Consider the following 18,511-nt stretch of genomic DNA (forward strand, 5'->3'; position numbering starts at 1 on the left):
GTTAAATCTGGTGTCGCTAGAGATCGTTTTAACCCTTAGAGAACGAATGTCGTACTCGTAACATCCAAGTTACGCGTCTAGTATAGAAAGTGGCAAACAGATCGTTTAATTATGTCTATTGTGAAGCCTCTAACTTCTAATTCTAAAAGAACGACCGTCGATTTGTCTAGGAACAATAGGATAAAGTCTGCAACGAGTGTCTGTAAACCTAATGTTGAATAATGCTAGGTGGGTGGATGAAATCAGACGCGAATATTTGAATATGACTTTCCCGGCGACCGGCAACGAAATATTTCCTTCGCAGCGAACAATTGCCGCGGCACCTGTCCGCGTTCCACTTTCCTCGGCACGTTCGACCGTTGCAAAATTACTGAAATGTGCGAGGCATGCGAAACGTTTCGCGGACCGTTTCCCAGTACGAAATTCCCGGCACTGGGCCACGGTCAGGGTCCTCGGTCACGCGACCCTGATTCCCCGCTTCGTTTTCCGGCGTCGCGCAGGATTTTCCTGGCTTCCGGCCTCGGCGACTCGTCCCGCGGCTAATTGCACGGAGAACATCGACGACGTCCGGTATCCTGGCCGATGAGCTCCCCCTTTTTACTCCAGAGAAGTCGTAGAAAACGCTGGAGAAGCACTTCGGTCGCAGGAAGTGACGAACGTTGCCTTCTAGGCAGTTGATTGTGAGCTGAAAGAAAATTCAACGCGAAAGAAACACAGAAGAAAATACTCTGTTACATGTTTTTGAAAGATAATACCAGCCATAAGTCGATTCACGTGTTGAAACTGTTGCAACGAATTCATATTGCAGGAGAGATCTAAATATGTTGTTGATTCTTCTTCAAGGTGGATAGTCGTTGCATTCCGGAAGACTCGAATGCGCGATAGGTTATCAATCAATCGGCTCGACGACTCATCGACGATTTTAGCTGCTTTCTACGGCCGGATCGTGCCAACAATTCGAAAGTTCTATGTAAATAAGCCTCGGGGATACGCGCGACGCCCATAAATATCTATGAATCTTCAGCAGAGATTGTTCACCCGGCACAGATGTCCGCTGCCAAGTATATTTGGCATTTCGTCCGGAGGACTCGCATGACACGCGCTTTCATACGTCCTCGGGTCCTCTTCGCGGATTGTTTGATCAGCGAGAAAGTTCGTTGCCTGTAAAAATAGGGGCGGCGACGTAATGGAAATTCTCCGGGAGAGATTGCCTCCTCCGCGAATTACGTGAACGGTCGTTTAACCGCGAGCGAAGAGCTCGGGTGTCAATTGATAAATGTTTCGACGTTTCATAATGCCAATGTAAACCTTGAAATTAAAGCAAACTTCAGTGGCCTTATTTCCATTCGCGCAGGCAGAAGAATTCTTAGTCCCACTTGCTAAATAACCCATTCCAGAGTTTTCGTTTTATAATCGTTAAAATTCCAAAGAAACTTCCGCCGAGAATTGGAAAACACATTCGTCTCTGCAAACGAGAGACGCGTTCGTCCAATTTTCGTACGAAAGTCGCTCTAACTGTTCGATAGTTCAACTGTTAAACGTCACGCTTTAGAACCCAAGAGATCGTTAAGCGTTTCCAGAGAAGCGCCTGTATACGCACGAGTGAATTAAAAAGCATCGTTAAAAAACACGTGAAGGTATCCATAAATCCCGAGGATATTTAAAGAGTTTTTTTCGCAGGCTGATAAATTTCTTCGAAGGCGAAACTAGAAGATTCTCCGACGCTAATGACGTTCATTCCTCAAAGTTTAATTTGTATGTAAATGCCGCTGCGGGGATACGTGAACGCGTTCGCAGCGCACGGGCCAGCGAACGCAACGAGGAGATTTCAATGCGCGCGGCCGCACGGGACGTGTCTCTCGCGGCACATGCGCGCATTGAAGTCTCCGGGCCGGCCGATTAGAATAACGGGAGACGGCAGCGTCAGGGAAAGAGATGCGGCCCGCTGCCGGTGTAGCGGTTCACTTTTACTAATGCGGTCGCCTCGGCGTCCCTCGTTCCGCCGATCTAACGGGTGTTAGTCAATCAGATATTCCTTTCGGTAATCAAGACTCAATTAACATTTACTAAGTCGCCCGAGACCCGAGATTCCCCGCGGTGCTGCGAACCAGCGCGATCGGTCGTACGCGCCTCGGCGATTAATTGCAGCTGAATCGCGCGGACCGTATTGAATCCATCAAACGCTGAGCCCCGTTCCCTTGTTTGCATCAATTAAAATTAATTGGAATGCAACACTTGAATCAACGTTTACAAAGTTGCCTCGGGGTTCCCTTGGAACCGTTGCACGGGAATGTTTTCGACGATTAATCGCCGGGAATTATGAACCGCGCTGCATCTTCAGCGTCGAGCTCCGTTCCCCTGTTAACATCAATTAAAATTAATAGGAAGTCAAGGCTCGATTAACGGTTACAAAGTCGCCTGTGAATCGAAGCTCCCTTTCTCACAGTAAAAAAATCTACGTGCGCGTTCCTCTGATTAATTACAGGAAATCGCGAACCGCGTTGAACTCTCGCAATGTTCCGTTTTATCGAGCGATTTCAGTTTTCTTATCGGGGTTTGCGAAATATTACGCGGGAATTATTCAAAGAAAAGGAAAACGATCTTTTGTGCGGGTTCTGGAGCCCGCCGTGGTTTCTAACGACTCCGGCGTGCATATTTTCGACATTCGAATACTTTCTAAAGTCACTGGAGGCATTCACGGAATGCTGAGATTTATAATTAGCGGGCAAGCATCGAGACGGGGAATATATTCATAAGCGGCGGTGAGTGCCGGAGGTGAAACTAGAAAAATTCTTTCTCGTACGCACATCGGGAGCAACGGAACTTCCGACACGAAGTATCCGCTTTTCCGTCACGTAGCTCTGCCTCTAGATAGGCAGCGGGTCGTAGCCTGCAGTATAAAACATCGACGTGCCTATTGATGGCGGCCACGGCGACAACGCGCGGAACCCATGCGAAAGCAGGTCTGAATGACGTGCAGTTCCGACCGAATCCGAGCAAGAGCTTCGTGCAACGAGTAGCTGTTGCAGTTCCTTTTTCGGTCTTTTCCAATCGATCTCTCAATTTTCTTCAACGCTACTCGTTTTTTTATAAAAACCTGCGTCATCCATCAGAGCCACGATACACATCAATTTCAAACAATTCGATCGAAGAAACAATCCTCCGGAATTTAAATGTGAAAGATTCAAGTTTCACTTTATTAAGGCATTATAAAATAATTGGTTACACGATTCCCAGACTACGCTTTAATGGATCTTTCGTGTTTCCATTTCTTTCCTCTTTTATACTTATTTCCCGATCGACGTATTTATTCCACGATTCCATTCTTTCGCGATGTAGGGCAGTAGCCCGGAAGCTTCCGTCGAATGAACGAATAAATAAATCATTTCTGCAGCCGGTATATTTTCGCGGATCGGCGAAACGCAGGCGCAGGCTAATTCTCCCATGGATTTTCACGTGAGCCGGGTTTGCGTAACGCTGAATCGTATCGAGACGCGAATTTCCTAACCGCACAATGGCTGGCATTTAACCGAGGAACACAGCACGTGAGCATAAAGGCAAACGCGGCCCGTGAGACCCTCTATAACAGGTCACTGCCATCGAGAGAAGCGAGCAGGTTCGCAGCACCAAGTCCCTTTATGGTAGAAGGGGATCCACTTTGCTCCCGTACGGGTCTACCGACACGAACTCGCTCGGGTTACTTCTTTAATCCGTAAATCTGTTTCTCTCACGGCTCGAATACGACGCCGTTGGATGCAGCGAGCTATAGAAATCGATGCTTTTTCTGAGGCGAAACTTCCTGTCGTTCCTGGAGGAAGTTGAACTTTATTTCCTTCACAAAGAAAACTTTCATCTTTTCAAGATTATCCTCTATGTATAGGTACCCAAACGTTCGTCTAAATTTCTTCAGCAATGACGAATAACGTAGTTCTACTCTATGTTACATTTTCTAGAATGCCGATTGCTGAAACCCACGTTATTTCAAACTTCATAGTTATTTATCGATTACGTAGATCTATCATGTACTTTTCATATTCCTACACACCTGAACAGCAGACTCTCGCGATATTCAAGCTTCTCAGAAATCGCACGCGGCCGCGAATGCGTTAACTGAATTTTTTCCACGATTTGCCCCTTCCAGCGCGTTCCTCGAGCCAGCTCGTCGCTCGAGACGCGTTGCCACGGATCCCCGCAACGGTAATCAAATTTCTGAATTGCATTGCAGTCCGCGTTCGTGCGAATTTCATTGCACGCGACAAGCGGAGCCGAGTCGCGGCACCGTTCCCCGCGTCGCGTCGCCGCTCTAACGGTCGCAGCCGCTCGACGCAAGAATGAAGCAACGTTCTAGGCGATTACAGGCTTTGCCACCGCTGAACAAGGGAGCACCGACTACTTCCTCCGATCTTTCGTGCTCCGCGCTGCCGTTCGAAAGAAGTTGCGTGCGTCCCCGAGCGATTCCGAGCGTTTTCGAGGTAGGAAAACGATCATCAGCCTCGAGGCGGGTTATGCAACGCCGGGGTGGACGCTTGCGAAATTCCATCGTCCCCGAGAAACGAGGAAAACCGCAGGGCAGGCCGGGGCGCGTTAGAAATCGAGGGAAATTGATATTGTTGCTGCCAACGCGACCACTGTGATCCAGCCTGTCGCTTTCGGCCACGGAAATTGCCTGTGGTCTCCCGATATTTTCCAGTACTCGCGGAGATCGTTAACGCGTTCACGCTGCAATTTACGTTCTTGAGCATCCGCCGATGAAATTTAAAAAATGTTTGAGATTATTGAAATTATCAATGAATAAATTAATTTTTTTAATAAAATAGTTGGGTTCTTTTTATATTGATCCATGTAAATATGTCCTGATTTATTATATCAACAAAACTTTCTTGAAACTCGTCCTAAACAATCCAAAAACGATCTGGGAACTTTAGAACGTCACTGTATATATGTATATCGCAGCCGTTTTTATCTCAACAAGTCAATTTAACCAACCACGTATTCGACGGTACGCACGAGCAAAAATTCTAAAAACATCGAGAACGTTGAGAAGTGGTTAATTCTCGTTCGAAAAAAGTTGTTTGAGTCCCGTGAAGCTTTTATGGGCCGTGTCTATTAATCGTTGATTTCGAAAATGCAAGAAATCACGTTGTAAATAACAGCATCGATCATCGAACGTCGGCCGGTTGTTTCGCGGCGCAGAAAAAGGAGGATGACGATTCCGCTTTTAATTTCTCTCGGCGCGGCGGCGAACGGCAACGAATCGAGACACGCGATTTGAAGAATGAAAAGAAAAAAGAGAAGACCCGGCAGATTTATTTGCCGCCGCGCGGCACGAAAGACTTTCTATTCATTTGTTATTCGCGCAACAACTATAGATACACACGGAGAAACAATGCAAACCGGCCACTTCCTGCTCCGTTAACCATGAAAGCAATTTAACGAGCTGCCGTACGTGATCCGTCCCGACGTGTGCCGGCGCCTTATGACGCAGAAATTTTCGTGCCCGGTTGAAACGATGCTAATGAATTGGAATCGCGCTTCAACCGGAAGGCATTTCTTATCCGACGAAACTGATCAATGACCCTGGAACGCGAAATTTTTGCCTGTACACTGATCGCGAGCGCATTTCGATCGAATTGCCGCGCGTAAGTTAACACTTTGACGCTCGCTTTGAAATCGATGACGAACAGTAAAAGCAATTCTTTCGTTTTTGTTAGTTAGTTGATTCTTGAGGAGTTCGATCGAGATTTCATACTTTCAGAATAAAATTATTATGTTTCTTTATTTATAGTACTAAAAATATGAACGGCCATTGCCGTCACTTGCGCCTACATGCGCGAGCATTGGACGGCTATAGACGGCATTAATGTCAGCGTATTAATAGAGAAATAGGATATCGTTAATAAATGCCACGGAGTATAAACGACGAGCAGTTTAGTTCACCCCGATCAATGGATTACATATTTGCGGATATTTTATCGGCTAAAGGTATTCGATGCCGAGCACGCTCGATACTTTCAGATTTGCAAGCTGTCGTTAAGAGTTTATTAAACTATTCAACGTCCGTTGAGATTCAATTAATCGGGAAAGTCGTTAAGAGAAACGCTTCGGTAACGAGCCTGCCCGAGGAACGAACGTTTTCAATTTTCCAATCTGTCGGGCCGCGCTGGGAAAAAAACAACCGCGGGAATAATTAATCGCGGAACGCTTTAGGCCGGCGTCTTTTTTCAGAGCGTAAATTCTAATAAAACCGCTAGGTGTTACTACAATGGCGCACGCGTTCCGAAAATAGACCGCGCGCGGCAACCGAAGCGTCGAACTGGAAAATTGCGCATACTTTGTGACGGACGTCGATCCCCGTTCCGGGATCTTTTATTTTCCCTCGGGCAACAGGACGATCGGGCGCAGTAAAAACTAACGAAATTTATTCGTACGATCGTCCGGTCGGGAACAATACCGGGGAGAACGTAACAGAGACCGTGGGGAGACAAAGGGAAATAAGATACGCCGGAGTGCAACTGTATAATGCGCCTTGAGATGCGTCTGCGGCTCCATGAAACATTTATTGCACGGCCCTGCGAGGTTTACACAACACGCATGTTTAGAGAGCATTGCTTCCCTTCGTGCCGCGAATTTGTAAATTGGCCGGCCGATTTTTCGAAAGTGGGCACACCGAGAAATCGAACAAGGCCCACGGTATGTTTCCAGAACTTGTAAAACGAATCGATGCGCGTCGCGTTCGATGTCCGATGCTATTCTCGAACGGAGGACGAACGAATGGGTTGGACAGAAATGAACGACCAACTGTTTATTGTTATTAACCGTTATTATTGTTACTGTTACTGTCAGTGTTACTGCTGCTTATTATTCCTATCGTTATCGTTAGTCTGGCATCCGGCGCATAACAATATAGTGCACGTAGTCGCGTTCAAAAGTCAACAAGCGATCCCCGGTCCCGGGGATCTCGGTCCACGATGCAACGAGACACGCAAGTACAAGATGAATAATAAATTTTTAATCTCCATACGCGTCTCCTGACTGGGCGCAGCGTTCGGCGCGTCGGTTAACGCGCGACGGAGTTCCCCGGTGATTATCGATGGCCGTGGTAATTTATTCTAATTGGAGAAGGTAACCAGACCCTCGCGTTGCTCCGATTTCTCATTGACAAACGTGTTCATTAATCTCACATTTTTATATGGGAGCGCCGTTCGTCGTTCGCAGTTCCAGTTACCTTTCCACCGAAAAACTGCTAAAAGTACCTCTTCCATCGAAAGAGGAACTTCGCCCGCGATTAACAGCCTACACACGATGCCGTCGTAAGTAGAAAACAATACATTTATAACAGAAACTTAGTTTGATTCCATCGGAACGCTGCATAGTCTAATCGAGACGGTGAAATAGTACGATAACGAGTACTCGCAGATTCACCGAGCGAACTTGACACTTGTGGGAGGAGCCAGCGGGAACTGGCGAGTGTCGGCCAATGAGAATCGCTGGGCGTGGCCAGAGAGAAGTGGCGGGAGGTGAAACCGTGTTCGAGAAAGTTCCATCAACCGCGTAATCGCGACCCAATTGCCGCAGTCGACGTGTCCTCCCGAAAACAATGTTTTCACAGGATAAGGAAAGCATTCACCTCGATCGTGGACCAATGGGAGCCTCTCCGCAGCAGTGGGCGGCGCCAGGCTCCGCCCACTTCTCTCTTTCGCCTCGAGCACGCGCGTTACAAACGTCAACTCCGCTCGGCGGAGCTCTAATCGATTAATTAAATAATTTATTAGTTAACAACGGGCGGGGCGGCGCTCAGTAGGGGTGCAGCGCCGCTAGGCCGAGTCTCGGGGGCTCGGCGTAGCTGTGGCGGTATCTCCCGGGGGTGGGCACGATCTCCAGGGGCGGTCTAGCGCTGTCACGATCCAGGCCAGGATATCTCTCGTGCTCCGAGAGCTCTTGGTACGTCGTCGCCCTGGCGCGCACCTTCTCTCGTATTTCCCGCACGTGCGCGCGGTCCCGGAAGTCCCGTAACTGTAGACAGAAAGCGGTTGCACGTGAGTTCTCGTTGTACAGGGTGCGAAGAAGCACGGTAAAGACCGTAACGTGACTCTTCACCTTTGAACAGGCGAAGACGCGAGGAAAGAAGCGTGAAACGAAAATGTTGGATTTCTCTTGTCACGCGTTACCGCGGAATCACCATTACGTATCCCTATTTTCTCCTTTTTTCTCTCGCTCGCCATTCGAGCCAATCCGAGAGAAATATCGGACACGCGGCTTTCGATCTTCGCCTGAGATTCGGTCGCAATTTTTAGACTTCGAGTGAATTATTTGCTACCGAAGGCAGGAATTATTGCTGTCGTTACACCTGGCAATCCAGTTGCTTTCATTTCGATGCGGATTGATTGTTTAAGTATTCTTTTGATCTCTCGGATTCACTGTCCTTCGACCGAATTATGAGAAAGCAGAGTTGCCTAAATACGCGAGTAAAATCCTCGCGGAGAACGTTCACTCTCTCCGCGGCTGCGCTGTGCAACTTGCTAACACCTTGAACATTCGTTATCGAAAGCGCCGGTGAATGCCAAGGAATTCGCAGGCAAACAACAGAGCAGCAAAAGTCAACGAAAGGCTGCCCTGACACTCCCCACGCCTCATCGAGGAAACCGATGATTAGCATTACGCCGGGAGAGCAGACGTTTCTCGCGTTCGAGCAACAGTGTGCAGAAACTCGCCGCATTTCGAGAATATCCCCGAACATCCCTTTCTTTTGACACGTTCCCGATAACTACTGTTCACATCGCCTAATCATCGGGGACAGCTTATCGCCGGTAATTCGCCGGAAGGACAATGGTAAAATGCCGCTCAGTAAAAAGCCACGGTACTCATGCTCACGGTAAAAAGCTTAATGAAGTTAAATACGGCGAGTCGCTCTCGTTTCGGAGTTAATCGCATCTGTAATGGATTAATCAAGTCCCGGTTGATTACAGTTTGTAGAAAACCGCCCATAACATTCTGCGATCGCATAAACATCGGATTGATTATAGATAAAAGATTGCAGGCTTACTGCGAGCGCTGATATCGATAATAAAGTTAGGACGGTCTCGTTATAATGAAATCGGAATCGAATCTGTTACAGGAGAAATTTCTATGCGATTTGGACGGTTAGGAAACAAGAAATGGCACAGCTAATACACAGCGTGTTCCTTACTTCCGATTTCCTTCGGTTAAAAGACACAAATTTTTCAACGCGATGATCCATAGTCGTTTCTGCTTGATTTTTCCCGCAGAAATCCTCTCCCGATCGCGACGCGAGCTCGCAAACATCGTGTACATTAACGAGACAGCAGACGGAATAAGGAAAAGGATGTGGAGCATAGGAGCGACGCTAATCCGTGGCGGAATGGTTGCGCTAATCCGGACAAAAGGCTCGCTCCGTCGATTCTCCTCTCCCGAAGTGGAGAGACCTTGAAGAACGTTCGCGAAGCAGAACAGCTCGGCGAGGAATCAATGACCCTTACTTCTCTCGGATCGACGACGTTCCTTTGATCTCGGAAGTCCCGTCCAACCGACGGGTTTTCGTAGAAGCTTCTCGGCCGTGGCTTCGAGACCTCTTGCTCCGGTGGGCGTTCCATCGCATAATGATGGGTTCGCGGCCGCGGCCTGCCTCGGTAAGGGATATCGTTCTCCCGTTCCAATACTTCCGAATGATTCCGTCTGATCAGGTGTTCGTGACCAGTCGTTGAACTATTGCCGAGCGGATGATGCCGGCTCGGCTGATCCTCGTGGGCCTGCCTGGCGGACTCGACCCTAACGCACCAGAAAAATCAAATTAATCGACGCAAGTACCTCGCTGTTGTTTGTTAATTCGTCGAGCTGTGCGTCGAATGTTCTATATAAAAATAGTGAATATCGAACTGTTAACTCTGAAGTACTCGAAAGTTTTTTAAAGGCCCGCGATATTTCAAGTATCGACGCGTTAAAGCCGCTTGAGTGCGAAGGGTTGAATAACAGAAAATAAGAAAACGTATCCGGCGTCGTTCGCGTAATGAAGTTCTTCGATCGGAACCTCTCATTCCAGATACGTGACGGGTTAACCGACGATTTCGCTCTCGACCGCGCGGCAATTTTTGCGAAGCGTTTACAACTCTTCTTCTGATCTGTTCCGCGGCTTCTAATATTAATATTGTTGTAATTGCTCAATTACCGGTCGCGCGGAATGCACTCGGGAAACGGTACTCGTTTTTTCGCCCCTTCCGGTAATGGCGGCAGTAAATCAAGCGCGCGTTATTGGCTCGTTTGCAAAATAGAAACCCGCGACGGCTGTTCCCGACGCGACGAGACAGCTTTTACCCGGGAATGACATCGGTGATTGCTGGCCCAAAACGAACGCCGCCGCGCGGCCAGAAAAACCGCGCGCGGGTATAATGCGCGGCCGTTTAAAACTAGTCGATCTGGTCGCGGCGGCGGCACGGGAGAAAATTAAGTGGAACCGCGCGTTTCATTCACGGGAATCCGCTTTTTCTCGATTAGAAAACGAATCTGGCGGGAGCGGCTAAGGTCTCGGGGACTTTCTTGCGACATTGGGGCGCGACACGAAATCGCCTCCGGTCGGGAGCGTAACAGTTTCCCGGCGTTTTTCGCCGATTTCCATTCGTTCCGTCAAAATCGATTCCACTATTAACTGCCTCTTTCCTGTTCTAGTTGAAACGCGAACAGCTGCAGGCCGTTCCAGCGTTGCAGCGACACGAATCGATACATCTTCTCCTTCCCGCTGTGTCATCGCTGCGCCGCGGATTTCTATGCATTTACAGGAAATTTGGAGGCGCAACGCACGGGATGCGCGCGAGTATTCGCGAGATTACGTTGAAGAAACGTCGGGGACAGCAAGGTAGTCCTTGATTTATGACCGACGATAACATAGATTTCCATTAAATCGACCAAAAAATCGAATGGTAACCAGATAATAATGTAGAGTGTCGACCTAACTCGCCAGTCGATCGACAGCGACAGGAAATCGAGAAACAGACGAACGCGAAAGAACGCAAACGCGGAAGCAGACAGAAAGGAGACTTCGGTCGCGAGTTGTGTGACATCACGTCTGAGTTTCATCGATAGACACGTTATATCTCTCGATTGTTTCAACTCTCGACGATAGTATACCACAAGGTGTGGAATGAGTGCTTCGAATTCTTTGCTGTGAGAGAATAAGCGAGGAATGTTCAAGATTCTCATAGCGGTCGGCGCGTTAGGAAGGAAGATACCGGTAATATTTAGGCGGAGAGTTAGCAGCCGATTTTTCCAATAGAACGAAACGAAAACAGGGTGCGAGCGAAGGTAAACGGCGCGGCGGAGAGAAAGATTCGCGTGGTTACCTGTGAACGGGATGACTTTCAACTTCTCTCTGCCTGGAAAGGACAGGCCTGCCGATCGCCTCTCTCTCCATGGCTCGGAACATCTCCTTGGCATCCTGAAATCTCTCCCTGGGACTGGTCACCTCGCCGGGACTCACTCTGGGCTGGTATTGGGGGCTCGGCGATCGTTGCCTGAATTCCGGTGCCCTGCGGCTCCTGTTGCAGCCCGGCGAAACGCCTCTGTTCACCTGGCCGGTCAGTCTTTCCGGGCTTCTCGGTAGCCGGGGCAGCGTTAAACTCGTCGCCGTTGTCTCTGCCTCGGGGAGATAGTCGTTCTCCTCCGTCGGCGCGCCCCAGTCGTCGTCTGAAACGTATCGGGCCCATTATCTCTGCCGTTTTCGGCGAAACCCGCGTCGCCGGTGCTCGGACCCACCGATTCGAACGGGCAACGATGCACGAACGCGATCGACGCTCACGGAATTCTATGAATTTCCTTTCTTCTCCGTCTGACACGTCTGCAAAATCTCTTACCGAACTGTCGATAATTTTGCTACCAATCGTTCCCGAGAATGCAAAGGAATTTCACATTTGTCGTACTTTGATAGTAAAACTGATTATTCTCCACATGCAATGAACAACGTTGATTTCTGCTGAACCGAGCTAGAAGTCTCTACGAGTGGCACTCGTAGAGAAAAGTGTTAGCACCCGACTCATTCCAGTCGAAACCGAAGACTTCTTCAAGTTTCAGTCGCTAAAGCGTCGGGGAACCAAGGTCTCCGGCACTTACGCGACGGTATTCTCGAGTTACAAGATGTTCATTGGAACAATGAGCACCGCTAGGCCCGATCGAGCCATCGGTCCCGTCCGCAAGCCGAGCCGGCCGGACCGCAGTCGCGAGCGGGCAAAATAAAGCAGACGGAGTCGCCAAGGTAACAGCCCGCGGTTTCTCTTTTATCGGGCAACAGGAGAGTCCGCCGCGGAAGAGACCGCGCCGCGGCGCGGCGAGGTTCGAGGCGAAGCTGGAAACCCGAAGAAAGAGTGGCGGCTGGGACGAGCCTCGGGCTGTGGGCCGAGAATGCGGAACTTAGCTACCCGCGTGACCTCCGCGAGGTCGATTTTGCGCGCGAATTCGTGTGTCCGGCGACGCCTACGCGTCGTTATCGTTCGAGTCTGTATTCCAGTAGCCTTAAGTACAGATTGAACCTTTTATTATCCAAAGACTAGTTGGCGTTCGCTGTGGAACTCGCTTCGAAGGTGTTCATTGGAAATACTCAACGTTTCCCGACGAAGCCGACATTCTTCGCGAGTGACTAATTAATATTTGAACGTACCGCGTTGCCTGTAATATCTTAGACGTCCCACATATTACGCTCGAAAGCGTCGCGCACCGATCAATCATCGCGGCAATTGTCTCTCGTAACGGGAGGCAACGCGCTCATGATCGCGCGAGAGCGGTCCCGCATGGAAATGCGCCTTTCGAGAGCTCCTTTGCGCAATAATCGAGAACGTGAACGTCGGAGCCTGCGCGAGTGGTGGGACGGAATGCCGTTGCCGCGCTAGGTAAAAGTTAAAAGGCAAAGAGCCTGGGATCTTCTTAATATCATCGCCGCGGGTAATGCAACCTCCTCGGCCGCCGCCGCCGCCGCCGCCGCCGCCGCGCGGGGCACGGAGGTTGGCATTACCGGCGGCGCGCGTTCGGTCACGGGGTAAGAGGACTCGATTGATTTTCAGCGGAGGATAAGATCGCTGAATTCGGTATTTAATCGAGTGGAAAGTGTTCTCAGCTGACAGAAGATCGATCGTGTTGTATTGCTTCGCCATTTCGATCGCTGGGGCTGTATCCGAACGCCGTGTTCCGAGATAGACGTATCTATCAACAGCTCGCCGAGCTGTGGAATCCACGGCGTCCGCGTCGGAGAGCAGCTTCATAATCGTCCGGATGACTCGAAGCTTCGGGATGTTAAATTCAGCCGCTGATTCGTAATTATCTCCGCGGAGAGATAAAGTAATCTCCGAGCGGTGGACCGACGAGTGCTCGACGATTCGAGAAATCGGTCAAAGAGAATGGTTCGACCGCCGTCGGCTTCGTCGGACCGTCTTGAATTTATTTACAACATTCCAGCGGATAAGCGTCGCGGATCTCCGAGCTCGTTCCGGAAAAATTACCATGGAAATTCACGCGATCGCGATCGGGATCGCGGGTGATACGCGAGGACCATCTGCGAGCAGGAAGTCGGCGAGCCGGTGCCGGCGCGGTTGCCCGAGCAACGAGGCGATAAATTAATCGGCTAATCGCCGCACGGAATCTGGGAAGCTCGGGGATAGTTTCACGCGACGTATCGCCGGCGCGTGGCACCGATACATACGCGAATCGCGAGCGGGCAAAGTGTGCCAGATCGCGGCGGGTCTACGCGGCGGAGGTGGTGGAGGCGGCGGAACACGAGGCGGAGGAGGAGGACGAGGATGCCGGAGAAGCGCCGCTTATATGGAGATACGAACGTGGAAATCGTGATCGCCGCGGTGCATCGTGTCCCCGAGACACCTGTTGCGGAACGGGTTCTTCCGTGCCCGGCGAAAGACGAATGATATAACAGCAGCGCCGGGCAACCGTCCTTTTGTCGCGGACTGCGATCGAAAATCTAATATGTGCGCGAGATTCGAAAAAGATGGGCTCGGGGAACGCGTCGGTCTCACGGGAATATGAAATTTTATTAATGCGCTCACTGTCACGGGAATTTCGAGCTTTAATTATTAATAATTTAGTATTGCAGTACTCATTGGAAGCTTAGGTCACCGGCGATCGAGTGAACGTGTTAACATTAGCTGGTAAATAATTAAATTATTTAGATCCAAGATCTAAACGAGCGAACATGAATGGTTCCTGGAACAGTAGAATAAATAATAAATCTCTGTAAACCCAAGTGGAATCTCCTCGCATCTCCCTCAGCGACGTATTATCTTTTGGCTTCCCCGCTGTCTTTCTTTTCTTCTTAGTTTCTCTAGTGTCGAGTTATAGAAATCAAGAATCATCGCCGTTTAATGATTATTTACTGTTTAGAACCTGTTCTACGGTTTACGAGGAGCTCAGTTTAGAAACGGTAAACGTTAAGATGATTTCGTCCGCAACGGTTCAGCAATGGGCGCGATACGAGCCGAAACGGATAAAATAAGAGAAGAGCAAGCCCGCGCGTCGTCATTGTTGGACTTCAGGGTTGCCCAGCAGTGATATAACGTCATTCCGGCTTATGGTTTTGTTGCGGCGCGCTTGGAGCCGGCGGACCGTTGCAATTGGACACTTTCCTCGAGGTGTTCCACGTTTCAGGGGAACTCGTGCGTTCAGAGCCATCCAGACTCGTTTCTGCTAGACTTCTTGCGGCCGTTTTATTCAGACGTGCGTCTATTTTCGTCGGAAATTGCCGTTCCCCGTAGTTTTTCCCCTTTCGCAACCCAGATTTCAGATCGACACCACACGTAAACATATATTCTTTCGCAGTGAAATTGAAGAATCTCGTATAGAAACATTCGTCCGAGACGAACGACGTTCGAAACACGTCTCATCGCGGCGAGGTAAACAATGTAGGACAGTTTTCTCTCGTGAATTTGCATTTCACGCAAAATCTTGAACGGATTCCCACTCTCGAAGCTCTCGAGCCAAGTTTCCAGTGGATTTCTTGTTTCCGAGGCTTAGATATGATTTAGAAAGGACTGGAATGTATTCCGCGGGCCGTTTTCACTTATCAAGCGACATTGGAATGAACGAGAGACCCTGGACTGCACGGGTTCACAACCGAAGAACTTTCTTCGGGGACATTATTATTCAAATGACTAGCATCGCTGTTACCGCAACGGATATTGATATTCAAATTAGCCCCTGCCCCGTTCCAGTATTCCGAACTTTCGTCGCCGACTTCGAGGTTAATGGTTCCGACAAAATGGCGGCCGCGGTCGCCGGCGGCGCGCGCCGCGCCGGATAATATCGAATTCACGATGCCTAGAGCTAGAGGAGACCAAGAAAAACGGTGCCGGCGAATACGAAAACGCGCGGTGACGAATGTTTTGGTTTCCTCGGCCGGAGAAAAGCGGCTTTAGTCGGTCAGTGGCACGTTTGACTAGAAAACACATCGGAGCCCGCGCTCACGCGCGCGCATGCGGCTCGTCGTTGACTCGCGTTAACGTCGTAAATCCGCTGAACGACTCTTAATCCACTCGCCGGTTTAATTGCATCAGATAAAGAAACAGTCGTTGAACCTGCGCGGCCGCATGCGGCGAGTCTAAGCGGCCGGCAGATTTTCACCCATAACTCGCGCGGCGCGTTAAGATCCACCGCGACCTCTCAACGGACGCACGCAGCCTCTCCGTCCCCTTCGACCCTCTCCCGTGAGCTTCCTAGATCCGCGCTCGATAATTCTGTTAAACCACGCGAATTATTAAACGTCCGGCAACTAAATTTCCGACGCTCGCTGCCTAGCGTTATCGGCCTTCCACATTAGCAGCTTATTAGGCACGATCTAAACGGTTTCCACATTCTAATCACATTTCACTCCTCTCCACATGATTCTCCTCGCGATCGTTACCCGCCTACTTTGCATCGCTACCGATAATTCACGGGAACGCGAAGGAATCCTCCGTTTACGCCTAGTTTACGTTCACTCTGAAGGTGCACCGTTGATAATCGCAAAATGGCACTTTGATCGACGTAATAAATAGCAGCGATTTCTGGTAGACCAAGCTGGAAACTTTTACCACGATGAATAATTATGTCTCATCCACGAAAACTCTAGTAAGCGCGAATCATTTCTCTCTAATCTCTTTCTTCCCGTCTACGGACGAAAGCAGACGGGCTTCGAAGCTCGAGAAAGGAGCTCCGAGGTTTCGATCCTCGATACATCATCCCGCCAGCTGTCCGTCCGATAGCTGCGGCGAGCAGACAGTAAATTAGCGCAACGTATCCCCGCGGCCGAGCTGAAATTCCGGTAGCGTAGATCGACATCGGGCCCCCGGTGTCAAAGCGGCCCGATTTTTGCTCGCCGGTACAGTCGTGGAGCCGGCCAGGATATACGTGTGTACCTGTAGGCTGGTACCTGCCGCTGACACGACGTCCTAACGGTATTCCTTCCACTGTAACAGGTGCCCAATACAATCTCTCTCTTCCTCTCCGTTTCTCTCGCGCATCGGGCGCGCGCGTATAGTTAACGCCGAGTCGGCTGCTCGCCGTGATCCCGGAGAGAGAATATCTGGCCGGCTTGTCTCTCTTTTTTTTCCCTTCTTCTCGAAATTTATTCGTTTACGTTATATGGGTCAGTCGTCCGTTAAAAACGTGTTTCGCGGCGGGGAAGTCACGCCCAAAGAGGAGTCGCGCGGACGCGAGCGACTTTGAAGTTTCAATCTGACGGCAGAGATCTCTCGTCTAACCCTTTTTCTCGGCTCGTACCGCGGCGGCTGGATCCTCCGAGCACCGTTCGACCGTGGAAAACGATTCCCGACGCTCGACTCGTCTATTTGGCTTTTCGTACGGCCGCGCGGAGGTCGCCTCGTTCCTTGAACTCGTTGTAATTGCACCGCGGAAGTTTCCGTCCGCGTTACACCGTGGACCACCAGCTAAAGAGAATACTTTATACGCCCGTAGAAGTTTCTAATAACACGAACTATAGTATCCTCCGCGATCTGCATGGTACTCGTACAATTTACACGATTGCTGTCGACTTCGAACCGCATCGGCGCGACGTTCCATACGAAACGTGTCGCGCCAGTGTGTATTTCAGCGGAAAGAGGAACCGTCGTGGAAGAATCTATTGATAGTTATGAGAAGCTAGAATCTCCAATCGACACGCTAGTAAAGCCGTTGCGTTGCTCGGACGACTAGAAGTCGACGCCAATATGGTTCAACCGTCGTGATACACAACTTCCTTATCGTTATCAGTCTGGACGAAGACCGGTTCCTTCCACTGTCCACGCTTAATAACAATAGGTAAATGAAGAAACGTTTACTATCCGTTCATTGATAGCTCGAGAACGTCGTGAACCCAGAAGGAAAAATGTTTCAACGATTCTTCGCGCGCTGGCGAAGTGTACCCACGTTACCGTCGCCGAACGACCGATCGGCGCCGAAGAAACTAGTTTCGAAATGTCATCGGAATTCGATGGTTGCGCAACCCGATGAATCGAAAACGAGAGAAAGACCGAATAGAGCGGGCGATCGTGATTCAGGCTGGCCGACGCGTTGCGTCGTGTCGGTTTCCAAAATCGCGAACTTTCTCCGGGCGCGACGACGAGGACGACGAAGACGCGTCGGCGACGAATCCGTTTCCACGGGACCGATCCCAGTGAAAGTAGACGAAACGAATTCGTTATTAGAGCCGCGGGAGTTTCGCATTCAGCGCGGACAACGGGCCCTGCCGCCACGCGGAAGGAGAAAAGAAAAATCGAAGAGGCTCCGCGCGTCGCGCGATGAAGAAACGATTTTTCGTTTAGCCGGCGCGATGGCCGGGGAACTGGGTTACCGGGTCGCCTTCCGCCCGGTTTTCTACGAGCGCCGATAAGATTCGAGGCGGAACACGCGGCCACCTGTGCGCCACGTAGAAAGCGTCCAAATTTTTGTCATCGAGCCTCGCCGCCGACTTCCGTGAGCCGTTTCCGATGCGATTTTCGATAATCGACCGTCGCCAACGACTTCCATTACTTTCAAATCCCCTTTGAAATCGTTTCACTGGGGGAAAGCGTCGCGTTTCGTTCGATCTTCGACGTGGAACCTTCGTTCGAGTAAATCAGATTGAAATCGTTCGTATCGGCTCGAATGTATCGCGCCTCGCTCCGAATCGATGCGTTTCATAGTAAATCTACGGAATCTCGTAGATCAGAGTAGATCCCTGATTCTCGTAACGAATCAATGATCGTTCGAATTGGTCCAGGGAATCAAATTTCTACCGCGATAAGTTCCGACAACGACGATGCGCGAATGGAATTCAAGTTTCTCGACGAGAAACGAATCTCGAGAGAAACACAATACGAACGATAAATCCGCGAACCGTAAGAACCTCTTCAGACGCGTCGAACAGCGTTGGGAGTTCTCGAACGTGTTCAGGCCGTGTGTCAGGTGTTTCACCGGGCTCGGTCGCATCTCTTCCATTGAATCACGCCGTGCCGAGATGCAGGAAGTATCTATCGTTAATACCGGTCATTCA

At 50.0% G+C, this 18,511-nt stretch overlaps 1 protein-coding gene across 4 annotated transcripts in view; it reads right to left on the minus strand.

The window, feature by feature from the left end:
* Nucleotides 1-6,807: 6,807 nt before the first annotated feature.
* Nucleotides 6,808-18,511, minus strand: part of LOC116426745 (uncharacterized) — a 36,737-nt gene continuing 25,033 nt past the window's right edge. For all 4 annotated transcript variants that reach the window (XM_076371282.1, XM_031976149.2, XM_031976150.2 and 1 more), the window contains 3 exons: nucleotides 11,352-11,694; nucleotides 9,498-9,786; nucleotides 6,808-8,013 (listed from right to left, as the gene is read on the minus strand). In XM_076371282.1, the coding sequence (XP_076227397.1) occupies nucleotides 7,795-8,013; nucleotides 9,498-9,786; nucleotides 11,352-11,694 (851 nt within the window). In that variant the 3' untranslated portion in view covers nucleotides 6,808-7,794. The remainder of the gene's footprint in view (nucleotides 8,014-9,497; nucleotides 9,787-11,351; nucleotides 11,695-18,511) is intronic.

The sequence above is a fragment of the Nomia melanderi genome, chromosome 1 (genome assembly GCF_051020985.1).
Source record: "Nomia melanderi isolate GNS246 chromosome 1, iyNomMela1, whole genome shotgun sequence".
Lineage (NCBI taxonomy): Eukaryota > Metazoa > Arthropoda > Insecta > Hymenoptera > Halictidae > Nomia > Nomia melanderi.